Source organism: Lepidochelys kempii, chromosome 10 (assembly GCF_965140265.1).
Source record: "Lepidochelys kempii isolate rLepKem1 chromosome 10, rLepKem1.hap2, whole genome shotgun sequence".
Classification (NCBI taxonomy): domain Eukaryota; kingdom Metazoa; phylum Chordata; order Testudines; family Cheloniidae; genus Lepidochelys; species Lepidochelys kempii.
In genome coordinates this window covers 45,027,699-45,042,553 of record NC_133265.1, presented here as the reverse complement: position 1 = coordinate 45,042,553, position 14,855 = coordinate 45,027,699, and the positions used below count along the sequence as shown (strand labels likewise).

The following is a 14,855-nucleotide window of genomic DNA, read 5'->3' as shown; positions in this document are numbered from 1 at the left end:
CTGGGACTGGGGATGGATCAGTCGATAGTTGCCCTGTTCTGTTCATTCCCTCTGAAGCACCTGGCATTGGCTACTGTTGGAAGACAGGATACTGGGCTATGTGGACCATTGGTCTGATCCAGTATGGCGGTTCTTATGGTTTTATGTTCCTAAGTATTAATGACATTTTACAAGGCACTGGTAAGATCTCCTCTGGCATACTGTGTACAATTCTGGTCACCCATGTTAAAAAAAAGATGAATTTCAAGTGGAAGAGGTACAGAGAAGAGCTACTGGGATGATCAGGGGAATGGAGTGTCTAGGAGACTAAAAGAGCTTGACTTGTTTAGTCTAGCAAAACAAAGGCTGAGAGGATAAGGTTAATCTCTAAAAATATATTGGGGGTAAACACCAGGGAGGAAGTTCTTTACAACTGGCCATGAACAAATTTAGGCTGGAAATTACAATATTTTTAACCATCAGAGAAGAGAGGTTCTAGAAAAGCCTCCCAATAGGAGTTGTAGGGCAAACTATTAGATTTGAAAGAGTGCTGAGTGGGCTTGTATGACGTGGTTATCGTGATGGTGGGGAGCCCTTCTGGCTCATGTCTGATATTCCTAAAATCTCATCTCTCATCTTCAGCCAGTCACCTGCCAGAGGTCAGACAGGAATTTGTTTCTCCACATTGTATTCTGGGTGTGTCTCCAACCCCCACCCCTTCCTCTGAAGTATCAAAGATGGCCACAGCTGGAGATGGAACACTGGGCAGGGCGGGCCAGGGCTCTGAGGTGGCACCGAGCATTCTTTCTCTGAGGTTCTTGGTTGGCTGGTTTTTGCTCATATGTTTAAGGTCTAACTGCTTGCCATATGTGGGGTTGGGAAGGAATTTTTTCCCAGGTCAAATTGATAGTGACCTTAGGGGAAGTTGCCTTCCTCTGCAGCATGAGATGGAAGTCACTTGAGAGGATCATTTGGGTATATATCTCTTAATTCGCTGTTATTGCAGGGGCCTCAGACACTGTTGCACCTCAGTCCCTCTTGTTCTTTGCCTGTGGCATATAATAGTTTTTTAGGGCATGTCTACACTACAAAGTTAAGTCAACTTAATTTAAGATGACATCCAACTGCCGTGGTAATTAAGTTGGTCGGGCATGTCCAACCCACACACATTGTGTCAGTGGAGTGTGTCTTCACTAGCAGCACTTGCATTAATGCAGAGAGCAGTGCATTGTGGGTAGCTATCCCATAATGCAACTAGCCAAATGGGATTTTATGTAGGGCTTGCAGTGCCTCATGGGACCAAAACATTGTTGCAGAGTGAAATGGGAACATGGCTTCGACCTCCCATGATGCCGTTTTCTCCCTCCTTCTCTCCCTCCCTACCCTGATATCAACGGAAAACAACCCAAACTTTTTTGTCCCTTTTTTTTCAAAAGCCTGGCTTAGCTGCGCATACTTCGTAGCTCTAGAAGCATGGACCCCGTTCAGCTGTGCACTCTTGTGAGCATTACAAACACCTCGTGCCTTATCCTGCAGTATTTCCAGAGCCAAGACAGGACCCGCTGTGTGGAACATTGTGATGTCCTTCAAGCAGCCCTACTGCAAGCCATAGAACAAAACAATTCTCAGTTGCTGCTGGCAGTCACACAGCAACTGACCATGGTGAAGCGTTCTTTCTGGTCCCAGGAAACAAGCACTGACTTGTGGGATCGCATCATTATGTAGTTATGGAATGATGAGCAGTGGCTACAGACGAACTTTTGAATGCCGAAGGCCATTTTCCTGGAACTTTGTGCAGAGCTTTTCCCAGCCCTGAAGCACAGCAACACTAAAATGAGACCTGCTCTGACAGTGGAGAAATGAGTGGCGATAGCTCTGTAGAAGCTTGCAATGCCAGACTGCTACCGGTCAGTGGGGAATAAATTCGGAGTTGGTAAATCCACCGTAAGAGTTATGATCCACGTTTGCAGGGCCGTTGCTCCACTTCTGCTAAGAAGGGTAGTGAAGCTTGGAAATGTGCAGGACGTAGCGGGTGGTTTTGCTGCAATGGTGTTCCCTAACTGTGGTGGGGCAATAGATGATGCACATATTCCTATCTTGGCACCAGAGCACCTCGCCAAAAAGTATATAAACCGGAAGGGGTACTTCTCGATGGTATTGAAAGCACTGGTGGATCACAAGGGGCATTTCACCGGTATGAACATTGGATGATCAGGTAAGGGGCATGATGCACACATCTTTAGGAGCATAGGTCTGAAAGGTTCAATAAGGGACTTCCTTTCCCGTTTGCAAAATAACCTTTGATGATGTAGAAATGCCAATAGTGATCCTGGAGATCCAGTCTACCCCTTGCTCCCATGGATCATGAAGCTGTACACTGGCCACCTGGACACCAGTAAGGAACAGTTCAACAATAGGCTGAGCACGTGCAGAATGGTGGTGGAATGTGCCTTTGGATGTTTAAAGGGTTGCTGGTGCAATTTGATTACTAGGTTAGACATCAGTGAAGGCAATATCACCATTGTTACCACTGCCGGCTGTGTGCTCCATAGTATCTATTAGGCAAAGGGAGAGAAGTTTCTGCAAGGGTAGGGCGTGGAGGCGGATGGCCTGGCAACTAATTTTGATCAGCCAGATAACAGGGCATTAAGAAAAGCCCCGCGAGGAGCTCTAAATCTCCGGGAGGCTTTGAAAACTTATTCCAGTAATGAGCCACAGTAATGTGCGCCCCTTATCTGCATTGTGCCTTCCCATACTGTAACACTGCACCCCATGTTCTTCACAGTGATGACAATATGATAGGATTATGGCATAATTATGATGCATTTTGTACAAGATAAGTCATGTGAGGTGTCATTGAAAGAGTTAAGATTTGCTGAATATGATTATTCTATTATGCAGGTATCATTTTTGTATTTGAACTTATAAATACTGACTATGTATCTGTACTTCAAATGTAGTTACACCTGGGTAATGCCCACTAGACAAGATGCTTTCAGTCTAGATAGCTGGTTGGCAAGGGCTTATTCAGGGCGATGACCCATTAGGGAAAACAATAAGCCTTACAAGAAGTTTATCTCCCACTTGGAGAACACTCCAGAAAGCCTGTAAGTAATGGCTGCTATGACTCTACAAGGATGTGTCCAGGACACATGATGCTGGACTCCATCTTGGGATGTCAGTATTTTCCACAAACCAGTCTGGGAACCAAGCTTTGAAACAAAGGGTTCCCGTCATATGCTAAAGTTGTATAAGGCAGGAAGTGACATCATCTGTGGTTCTTCACTCCCCACACAAGAAGACAACTTGAAACACCTGAGGAACAGACTGAACTGGGGGAAGTGCTGGATCCAGGCTAAAGGGATTTCTAGCCTGTGTATGAAAGATCTAGGGGTTCCAAGCTGTAAAGCAAATGCAGCTTGCCCCTTAAGAATCTGCAGCCTGCTTGTATCATCTCTCAGGGTGAGAATCTGCTAGTTCATACCCTATCTTTCTAGTATTTTATACTTGGTTTGTGTGTGGTTTATTTACTGGGTAATCTGTTTTGGTCTGTTTCTTATCACTTATAATCACTTAAAATCTACCTTTTTTGGTTAATAAACTTATTTTATGTTTTAATCCAAACCAGTGAGTTTTGACTGGAGTGCTTGAGGAAGAAATTCTGCTTGGTTACCACAAGTGTGCATTGTTCTCTTCACATTGAGGGAGAGGCGGACTGGATAGTAAACCCATATACTGGCCAGATTTGACCAGGGCAGGATCGTACTGCTCTGGGGCCCTAGGCTGGGAAGCTGGTGGTTAGAGAGCCTGTGTGTAACTGCAGCTGGGTGAGTCCCTACCTGTGTGAATGCTGGTAAATTGCAGGCTGGAGGGCTTTGCAGCTTGTCACAGCAGCACAGTGTGAGAGGGAGCCCAGGGTGGTAGGTCAGAAGGCTCAGTGGTACCCCAGGTCCAGGTGGCACACCGGGGGGAGCCCATCACACAAACTATCCCCACCATTGCTTCAGTTTCCCTATACCTCCCTTCTGCCTGCCTGCCTGCCCACCTCCCCCCCCCCAACCTCCATGCTTGGAATAAATAAAGAGTGTTTAATTCTTGAAACATTGACTTTTATTGCACAAACAAACTGAAAGACCACGAAAATAATTTAACCTTGGGGAAACAGTGTGATAAAATTGAGAGAGGAGAAACCAAGTCAGCTTATCTGTAAGCACAGAAATCTTGCCCATCAAAGGTCTTTGAATGGCCACCTTTTGTTCTTAATATCCTCCCCCAATGTTGAGTGAAAGGGATACTGCACCTCCTCCCCCTGCCTCCTGGAACATTTAGGGGGGATGGGGGCGGGGATTGGGAACAGGGTGATGTTTGCAGGCTGTTCTGCAGGGGCTGCAGATGGAGTCTAGCCTCAAGCTGTTTTTCTTGAAACTGAACCAGATGTCTCAACATGTCTGATGGCTCTTTCATAATCCAGAGCATCTTATCCTGAACAGCATGCTCATACTCCTGGGATGCTCTCCTGCTTTCCATGTCCATTTTTTCAGACAATGAAATCCTCCAGGCTCTTAGCTCAGTGTCAGCTCTCCCAGAGGTATTATCAACTTGCTGAACATGTCATCATGCATTCTCTTTTTCTGTCTTCTAATCTGCTGTAGCTTCTCCACCGGTCTGGGGGCTGTGTTGCAGGCCAAGCTTTCCACTGTAAGGCATGCAAAGCACAAGCAACCATTGTCAGTGCATACCGGGGGTCTAGTACCAAGTTGCTCTTTAAAAATCACTCCCCTTATTACACTGACATGCAAGCCAGAACATAATCAGTATCCCTAGCTATTCAGTGACCTGGTTTGCTGTTCCGGCGATGGTGAGTATGACCTGGTGGCATGGGCAATGGACCTTGTGCTGCAACTTGTGGGCAACCCACATCAGGAGCACAGGTGGGCAATACCCTCTCCCCTTAGCAACATGGCCAGTGCATAGAGACTGGGGACCAGCGTAAAGCCTTCCAATGTGCAGTCTTCGTCCACAGCGGCTCCGGGATTTGGGCTGCGATGACAAGAGAACACAGGAAAAGCACACACACCCTTCATGCTGCTGGTAGCAGTCACCCTGGACTTGCAGATTCTGAGGTCAACACTGATCCCTGCCACCCAAACCAGCGGCATGTTAGGGGAAGCCATGGTTGAGAGACCCGGATATCACTATGGGTGGGGATCACATGCTCTATTGTTTGCGGTACGAGCACTTGTAATGAAAATTTCCGCTGTCTCCCCAAGGTGACCCTATGTGATATCAGTCTCATGAGGGTAACAGAGGTGGCAAGGGAACAGACACTGCAAGCGTCTGGGTACAGACCTGGTCCTCATGCTGCCATGCTGTGTACCGCAATGATGCCAGCAGAATTAATACTGGAGTGGCATAGGAAAGGTTTAGGGGTGATGGTTACAATCTAAGAACCTACACGGGGAACAAATACGTAATAATAGGTTCTTCAATCAAGCAGAGAAAGATATGGCTGAAAGTTGAAGCTAGACAAACTCAGAACAGAGATGGGGTGTAAATTTTTGACAGTAAGGGGAATTAACCGCTGGAAGAATTTACTGTGGGTCATAGTGGATTCTCCATCACTCTGCCTCAGTTTGTTGTGCTGCTCCCTTTTCTCGTACGAGTAAAACAATTAAAAGTTGATACCTGTGTCTTGTAAACTTGGGGATGGGATGGACGCCATCTTTACATTTAAACATTGTAAGGAAAAATGCATGCACACACTTTCCTGAGGTGTCTTCTCCTTTATTGGGCTTGCCATGCTCAGTGGGATTGGGTAGACAGTGGTGGAGTCTCAAACAGGTCCTGACTTGTGGCATGACTGGACACCTCTCCCAACCACATTTCCCCTTTCCACCCCCCGTCATCTTCCTCCTCCTCCTCACTGTTCACATCAGGGATCTCTTGTCTCAGGCTCCTCTGAGGTATCCATGGTGCCTTTCGGGATGCTGGTATGGTCTGTGCCAAGTATGGCATGTAGCTTGTCAAAGCAGCAGGTCTGCAGCTTGGCACGAGACAGGTTGTTGGCTTCCCTGGCCTTGTGATATGCCTGGTGCAGTTCCTTCGCTTTCATGCAGCAGCGTGGCTGATCCCTGGCCTACCCTTTTGCCTATATCCCCATGCAATCTGTTCATGGATGTCCATGTTTCTTCGGCTGGTCCATAGCTGTGCTTGCATAGCATCTTCTCCGCCCAGGCCCAGGAGATCCAATACCTCCTGTCTACACCAGGGAGTGTCTAGTGTGTGGAGCTGGCCTGGTGAGTTGTGGAGTTGCACATCACAAGGAAGAGCTGCTAGGTATGCTTGCCAAGCTGGGCAATCAGGAAAAGGCCTTTCAAAAATATTTTTAAAGGGCTTCAAAAGGTGGTGGCTCACACATCTACACTCACTGTGTTGACCTCAATAGACTGACCATGCCTCCACGTCATTCAGGGAGGTAGTTTTACTGCATTGCTCTATCAGGGGACTTACGTCACATTTGAGTGGAGACATGCTGAAACGGGTCAACACAAGGCAACTTAAGTTGACCTATGTTTGTAGTATAGACTATGCTGAGAGCAGTTGCACTGCAAAACGCTCAGCTGCACATAGTGATTGGATTAGCTGCACAGAGTACCTGCATCCCCACTGCATCACTAGCTGAAGCATCAGCAGCACTCAGGCTCAAACCCACACTCTTCTGATGGGCTAGCTCTCTTGAGTTTTAAACACCTTTACTCAAGCTTGTGAGTGGATAGGAGTCGGGTTGTAGGCAACATCAGAATTTTATGCCTCAAGCTAACTCTGCAGTGAAGACAAACCCTAAAGAAAAACAGCTGCTTACGGCAGCATTGGAAATCTTGGGCCATATATGGAATGTGGAAGTGTAAAGGATTTTAAGCCTTTTTCAGGAGTAGTGCCAGCATAAGAGTAGGATTGGGCAGTAATAACACTTTAATTCATTGATTATCTGAAAGTTTCCTTGCTATTTCTAATTATTGACAGCCGACATGACTAAGTCATTATTATTCTTAGTGCTGTTACATAGGAGACTTTTTTTCCCCTTAAGAACTTGGCATGGTCTGAGGCAGCATATGGGATGAGGGAGGAGATTGGTGAGAGTAGGAGCAGTAAAGCGAGGCAAAAAGAGCGACAATTCTCAGTAATCTGGGTTTGGAAGTGTTTTTAAAAATCAATGCAAAAATGTCTGGCTATTTGTTTTAGTCCTCCATGGAATCATTCCAAGAGTTATGCTCTGTTGATTATGTGTATTTAAAAAAAATCACCTCTGAATATTTTTACATATTTCATTCCTTCACATAAAATAGAGGGAGTATAATGTAGTGTTTAGAGCAGGGGTCTGGGAGTCAAGAATTCTGGGTACAGTTCTCTGCTCTGTATATGACTCTCTAACCTAGGGTAAGTCATGTAATCTCTGCCTCAGTTTCCCTATTTGTAAAATTCCATTCCTTATGTGTGTATTGTATTTGCAAAACACTTTGAGATCACTGGGTGTGAATGGCTGTGTTAATACAAAGTATTAATGGGCCATTAGCACCAAAGTGTGATTAGTGTACTGGATATGAATAACATTTGTCTCATACTTCTGCAGATATCTCGAATGGAATATGTGCATTCAAAGAACCTCATTTACCGAGATGTCAAGCCAGAGAATTTCCTTATTGGCCGGCAAGGCAATAAGAAAGAACACGTCATTCACATCATCGACTTTGGATTGGCCAAGGAGTACATTGATCCTGAAACCAAAAAACACATACCTTACAGGGAACACAAGAGCCTAACTGGAACAGCAAGATATATGTCCATCAATACACATCTTGGCAAAGGTTTGTTCGCTTTATGCTAACTTACTATGCTTTGTACTCTTTTTAATAAGAGCATTACATTCTCCTTTAGAGCTCCAACTATAGATTGGCCCATGGTGTTCCAGTACCAGTCAAGCCATCTCTAAACTATTAAATATTATATGCATTTATCATGATGGTCTCTTCTTTTAAAACTAGGCAAGGAATAATGCAGGAGAATATACAGAAGGGAACAGTTCTGCACTGGTGGAAGGGGAGGTTTGAGTAATTATTTTATATAAACATTTAAAGCAGCAGTTCTCTTCTGCTGCACAGTTCTGTGTATTTGTTCAGTTTTGCCCAGAGCCTTCCATTTTCAGTGGTTGCTGAATCAGTCCGTCACTTTGTGTACTGTTGGTAGAAGGGGATAACTGAATTTTCATAATTTTCCTAAATATTTTACATTTCCTTGACTTCATTTTACAGAATCTCATTCTCCTCGGCCCCTGCTTCAACCTTCCATGATAAGAGGGTTGTCCCTTCAGCCAGGGAAACAAGAATCTTGCTCTAAACACTTGCCGGTCTCAGAGAAAGTTGGAACAGCTGGCAGGCAGCATGTTGGGACTGTTAAATTATCTAGCCCATCACATGCCTCCTCCAAATAGCAGCTAAAGTAGGAGAACACCTTGCTCTGGTTTCCACTACATTTAACAAAGCATCACTTCGCTTTACCTGATTTTAATATCTTAGGAGAAAGAAACTTCTTTGCCCTAAGTGACTAAAATGTTGCTGTTCTAAACTTGAAAGCAATTGCTTTTGAAGTTCCAGATCAACTCCATTTTACTAAATATTTGTGTTCACTTAAACTTTTAGGTTAATGGAATATTTTGTGAGTGGCCTCTCTACGTTCCCATTTATGAGATCAAGGCAAATACACTCCTTTTGGAAGCTTCTGGAGAGTGGTGTCTGTTTGGGCCAATCCCTCCTCACTCTCCTATTTTATAGCCTCAAAAATGTTCACAAGGAGGTAGGCGGGACAGGGAGTGTGAATAGTCCCCATGGATGCTGCTCTTTAGAAGAGGTAGAAAGCTGATGGTACAGGAAGTTTTTGGAAAGCGTAGGGGACAATTTCCTGGCGCAAGTGCTAGAGGAGCCAACTAGGGGGGGCGCTTTTCTTGACCTGCTGCTCACAAACCGGGTAGAATTAGTGGGGGAAGCAAAAGTGGATGGGAATCTGGGAGGCAGTGACCATGAGTTGGTTGAGTTCAGGATCCTGACGCAGGGAAGAAAGGTAAGCAGCAGGATATGGACCCTGGACTTCAGGAAAGCAGACTTCGACTCCCTCAGGGAACGGATGGCCAGGATCCCCTGGGGGACTAACTTGAAGGGGAAAGGAGTCCAGGAGAGCTGGCTGTATTTCAAGGAATCCCTGTTGAGGTTACAGGGACAAACCATCCCGATGAGTCGAAAGAATAGTAAATATGGCAGGCGACCAGCTTGGCTTAATGGTGAAATCCTAGCGGATCTTAAACATAAAAAAGAAGCTTACAAGAAGTGGAAGGTTGGACATATGACCAGGGAAGAGTATAAAAATATTGCTCGGGCATGTAGGAATGTTATCAGGAGGGCCAAATCGCACCTGGAGCTGCAGCTAGCCAGAGATGTCAAGAGTAACAAGAAGGGTTTCTTCAGGTATGTTGGCAACAAGAAGAAAGCCAAGGAATGTGTGGGCCCCTTACTGAATGAGGGAGGCAACCTAGTGACAGAGGATGTGGAAAAAGCTAATGTACTCAATGCTTTTTTTGCCTCTGTTTTCACTAACAAGGTCAGCTCCCAGACTGCTGCGCTGGGCATCACAAAATGGGGAAGAGATGGCCAGCCCTCTGTGGAGATAGAGGTGGTTAGGGACTATTTAGAAAAGCTGGACGTGCACAAGTCCATGGGGCCGGACGAGTTGCATCCGAGAGTGCTGAAGGAATTGGCGGCTGTGATTGCAGAGCCATTGGCCATTATCTTTGAAAACTCGTGGCGAACGGGGGAAGTCCCGGATGACTGGAAAAAGGCTAATGTAGTGCCAATCTTTAAAAAAGGGAAGAAGGAGGATCCTGGGAACTACAGGCCAGTCAGCCTCACTTCAGTCCCTGGAAAAATCATGGGGCAGGTCCTCAAAGAATCAATCCTGAAGCACTTGCATGAGAGTACTGGTTCTGTGGATGAAGGGAAAGCAGTGGATGTATTGTTTCTTGACTTTAGCAAAGCTTTTGACATGGTCTCCCACAGTATTCTTGTCAGCAAGTTAAGGAAGTATGGGCTGGATGAATGCACTACAAGGTGGGTAGAAAGCTGGCTAGATTGTCGGGCTCAACGGGTAGTGATCAATGGCTCCATATCTAGTTGGCAGCCGGTATCAAGTGGAGTGCCCCAAGGGTCGGTCCTGGGGCCGGTTTTGTTCAATATCTTCATAAATGATCTGGAGGATGGTGTGGATTGCACTCTCAGCAAATTTGCGGATGATACTAAACTGGGAGGAGTGGTAGGTACGCTGGAGGGGAGGGATAGGATACAGAAAGACCTAGACAAATTGGAGGATTGGGCCAAAAGAAATCTGATGAGGTTCAATAAGGATAAGTGCAGGGTCCTGCACTTAGGACAGAAGAACCCAATGCACAGCTACAGACTAGGGACCGAATGGCTAGGTAGCAGTTCTGCGGAAAAGGACCTAGGGGTGACAGTGGACGAGAAGCTGGATATGAGTCAGCAGTGTGCCCTTGTTGCCAAGAAGGCCAATGGCATTTTGGGATGTATAAGTAGGGGCATAGCGAGCAGATCGAGGGACGTGATCGTCCCCCTCTATTCGACATTGGTGAGGCCTCATCTGGAGTACTGTGTCCAGTTTTGGGCCCCACACTTCAAGAAGGATGTGGATAAATTGGAGAGAGTCCAGCGAAGGGCAACAAAAATGATTAGGGGACTGGAACACATGAGTTATGAGGAGAGGCTGAGGGAGCTGGGATTGTTTAGCCTGCAGAAGAGAAGAATGAGGGGGGATTTGATAGCTGCTTTCAATTACCTGAAAGGGGGTTCCAGAGAGGATGGTTCTAGACTATTCTCATTGGTAGAAGAGGACAGGACAAGGAGTAATGGTCTCAAGTTGCAGTGGGAGAGGTTTAGATTGGATATTAGGAAAAACTTTCACTAAGAGGGTGGTGAAACACTGGAATGCGTTACCTAGGGAGGTGGTAGAATCTCCTTCCTTAGAGGTTTTTAAGGTCAGGCTTGACAAAGCCCTGGCTGGGATGATTTAACTGGGAATTGGTCCTGCTTTGAGCAGGGGGTTGGACTAGATGACCTTCTGGGGTCCCTTCCAACCCTGATATTCTATGATTCTATGATTCCTTGATCCTACAACTGGGAATGTGCAGAGGCTGTTCTCAAACTCCACTAACTGGTGAATAACCTTGATTTTTATTGTTGATAGGGTGACCAGATGTCCCGATTGTATAGGGACAGTCCCGATTTTGGGGTCTTTTTCTTATATAGGCTCTTATTACCTCCCACCCCCATCCCAATTTTTCACATTTGCTGTCTGGTCACCCTAATTGTTGATGAACACTGATTTGTAAGTATGCAGGATGTGAAAGGAAATGTTTTTAAAAGTTTGGGTGATTTAACTATGGTCTTCAAAACTATTTTTGCACCAAGTCACTCAAGTCCCAAAAGGAGAATAGTACTTGTTTTTATATTTTAAATTATTAATTATACCATGTACTTTCTGTATGCAATGGATTTATTTTCATTGCAGCTTTTCTAGCTTACTTTAAAGGCCTTGCTTTTGGAAAGTATAGTTATTTCTAAGATGTTTTTAATTTTGGGAAGGTGCTGTTGGGCCCTTATTGTCTTATGTGGATAGTTGTTCCACCTAGTTTAGACAACATGTTAAGACCTTGTGCAGTGCATCTATCATCCTAACTACTTAAGAGGGGCCTATTGTTACAGGAAGATGTAGCAATTGAGACTCTTGTAATAGGTTGGAGGCATTGCAGGAAGCCACAGTATGAGTGGTGTCTTGCTAGTGAATTTGGCCCAGATGAAGTTTCCTCCTGCATAAAGGTGGGGAGAGTGTATAATCAAAGTCCTCCCTAGATCATCATTGCCAATTTCTTGTTAATGATTTAATGCTGAGCATTATTACTCTAATCAAACTGACTATGGCATTTTACCAGTCCTTTTCCAAGGTCAAAGATCCTGACTCTCTTGCTGATAACTGTATCCATATTGTAATTATTTTCCCCATTGAATTAAGAGTTGTATCCTTCCTATTTACAGCTACATCAGTAATATGCAGTAGTTGCCTTTTTAGCCTCTCCTCTTCACATACTATTTTGAGAGCTACATTTGCTAGGTAGTTTCCAAGACACATCATGCTGTGCAAAGGACTGCTTGCTCCTCTTCATGCAAATTACACAGCACAGGGACAGCTCTTTAAGCATATTGTGTTTCTACATGTGGGTTGGATGACTGGATTTGCTCCACATGCCTGGCTCTGAATGTGTGAGCTGCCTGCAGATGGAAGTAATGGCAGACTAGTCTGTAACCTAGCTTAACTTCAGTTTTTTAATTCCTGGGGACAGCAGGTTGATCCATAAACTGCATCTTAAACAGAGTTCAGAACTTTTTCTAAAACATCATAAACTAGAAATCAAACATATTGAAGCTGGGGTTTCCTAGCTTTGAAAACTTGAAATCAAGCATTTTGGGTCATATTGAACGATACAAGGAAAAAGCTCCATTTGTATCTGAACTAATAAATGAAATACTTAGGATTGGTGTCCTCTATTGCATCGGTTCTTGAACTTTCATAATGTAGGCCCGCATCTTAATGGATTATCTTCTGGACACATCCCGTCTCACCTGTGATCATATGGACCACCTTCTCTCCCATTAACAATCATATAACATCTTTGTGGCAACTGCAGCAAACACTTGTAAGGAAAAGAAACGGGGAAGTATTTCTTTTTAATTGCTGTGATGTAATGAGCTATAAAAACAGTTGGAAAAGAGCCAGCAACATGTGACCTATCCAGTCTCTACAGGATGGTCATCAAATGCTTCAGACCACCATCACTCTTGAGATCACAGTTTAGGGACTGTTTTACTCTTGTACTATTGCTACTTTAATCCTCCATTTTGATCTGAGTAACATAAGAATTTAAACATTCTCTATTGTACAGCATGTCCAGCCTTTGCGTAGGCCAGTTACAGCTAGCTGATTTTTTTCTTTTTTTTTAATTTGGCATTTATTTGCTTTGGCCAGTTTTAGGTATTCTTATACAAGAGGATGATCTGAGCTATAATAACTTTTGTGCATATGGAAAGATAAGTAAATAGACTTTTCATGTAATAGATTTCAGAAATAAATCTGGTTGCTGAACCAGTTAGTTTTACTTCAGTAGCTGAAGCAATAACATGTAGTCTCTTGTGCCTTTCAGAGCAAAGTCGGCGAGATGACTTGGAAGCCCTTGGCCACATGTTCATGTATTTCCTTCGAGGCAGTCTGCCCTGGCAAGGGCTCAAGGTATATGTTAAAATGTATCACTTAGTGAATTTTAGACAGCAAAATCTACTTTCTTGGCCTCACATTTTTCATTCTTCTTCTCTGCTGGAATCTTTTTAGGAAAATTTGAACAAAATTTCCATTTTCTTTGAGATCCAGGAAGTGGGTGGGAAGACCCTTCCAGCTGTGTGTGCTTAAAATAAAAAAAACAAAACTAACCACACGTGGACATAGTAAAAATGACCAAAGATTGAAGCTTTGCAAAGATGTAATTATCTCATTATGAACTAGTGTCTGTGTGTGTAAAACCTTTGGGATATGATTTGACAGCTATGACTGTTTGAAAGCAGCACATGAAACATGGGCACTAAAAATTAAGGCTACAGTTACATGGTTAAGGGCCACATCCTACGCTACTTTCTCAGACAAACTCTTATTGACTTCAGTTGAAGTTCTTCCTCAGTGCAGAGTTTGATACTACATATGCAATAGTTGCTTCAAGGAACTTAGGGCTTGTCTTCATGTGCTACAGCAGTACCCACGCAGCTGCACTACTGTAATGCTTTAGTGAAAGCCTCCTGTGCCAATGGGTGAGCTTCTGCCATCGACAAAATTAATCCACCTCCCCGAGAGGCAATAGCTATATAGACATAGCATTGTCAATATGGGGGAGAGGGGGTTAGTTCAGTATAGCTACATTGCTCAGGGATTAATTTTTCATACCCCTGAGTGACAGTTACACTGATATAGGTTCGTAGACCTGCCTCAGACTCTACTGTTAAAATGATCAGCGCTCATAAGCTACACCAGTGCATTAGTTCCTAAGCAAGGAGTTTATTAATACTGTTGACACAGCCTTTAAGTGCTGCAAACTTATTTTTCTTTTATAAACAAAAAAGGCTACTACAACTGAAAGACTAGAGGGGGAAATGTTTCTGCAGGGTGCTCTCTTCGTATTTCTGTTTATTCCTGTTCTTGAGAAGGGCCACTTCAGTTCCTCAGAGTGACGCATTTATGAAGGAAAAGAGGAAGGTGGGCAGAGTGTGAATGTGCATAGGACACCCTCAGAGAGCCACAGTTAATACCAGAGAGGGAGAGGAATTATTTAAGCTCAGTACCACTGTGGACACAAGAATAAATGGATATAAACTGGCCATCGGGAAGTTTAGACTTGAAATTACATGAAGGTTTCTAACCATCAGAGGAGTGAAGTTCTGAAACAGCCTTCCAAGGGAAGCAGTGGGGGCAAAAGACCTATCTGGCTTCAAGATTAAACTCGATAAGTTTATGGAGGAGATGGTATGATGGGATAACATGATTTTGGCAATTAATTGATCTTTAACTATTCATGATAAATAGACGCGATGGGATGTTAGATGGGGGGGATCTGAGTTACTACAGAGAATTCTTTCCTAGGTATCTGGCTGGTGAATCTTGCCCACATGCTCAGAGTTCAGCTGATCGCTATATTTGGGGTCAGGAAGGAATTTTCCTCCAGG

General features: G+C 44.3%; 1 protein-coding gene across 18 annotated transcripts in view; it reads left to right on the top strand.

Annotated features, from left to right (window-relative positions):
- Nucleotides 1-14,855, top strand: part of CSNK1G1 (casein kinase 1 gamma 1) — a 258,268-nt gene that overhangs the window by 179,644 nt on the left and 63,769 nt on the right. For all 18 annotated transcript variants that reach the window (XM_073363225.1, XM_073363224.1, XM_073363223.1 and 15 more), the window contains 2 exons: nucleotides 7,610-7,844; nucleotides 13,292-13,377. In XM_073363225.1, coding sequence (XP_073219326.1) covers nucleotides 7,610-7,844; nucleotides 13,292-13,377 — 321 coding nt within the window. The remainder of the gene's footprint in view (nucleotides 1-7,609; nucleotides 7,845-13,291; nucleotides 13,378-14,855) is intronic.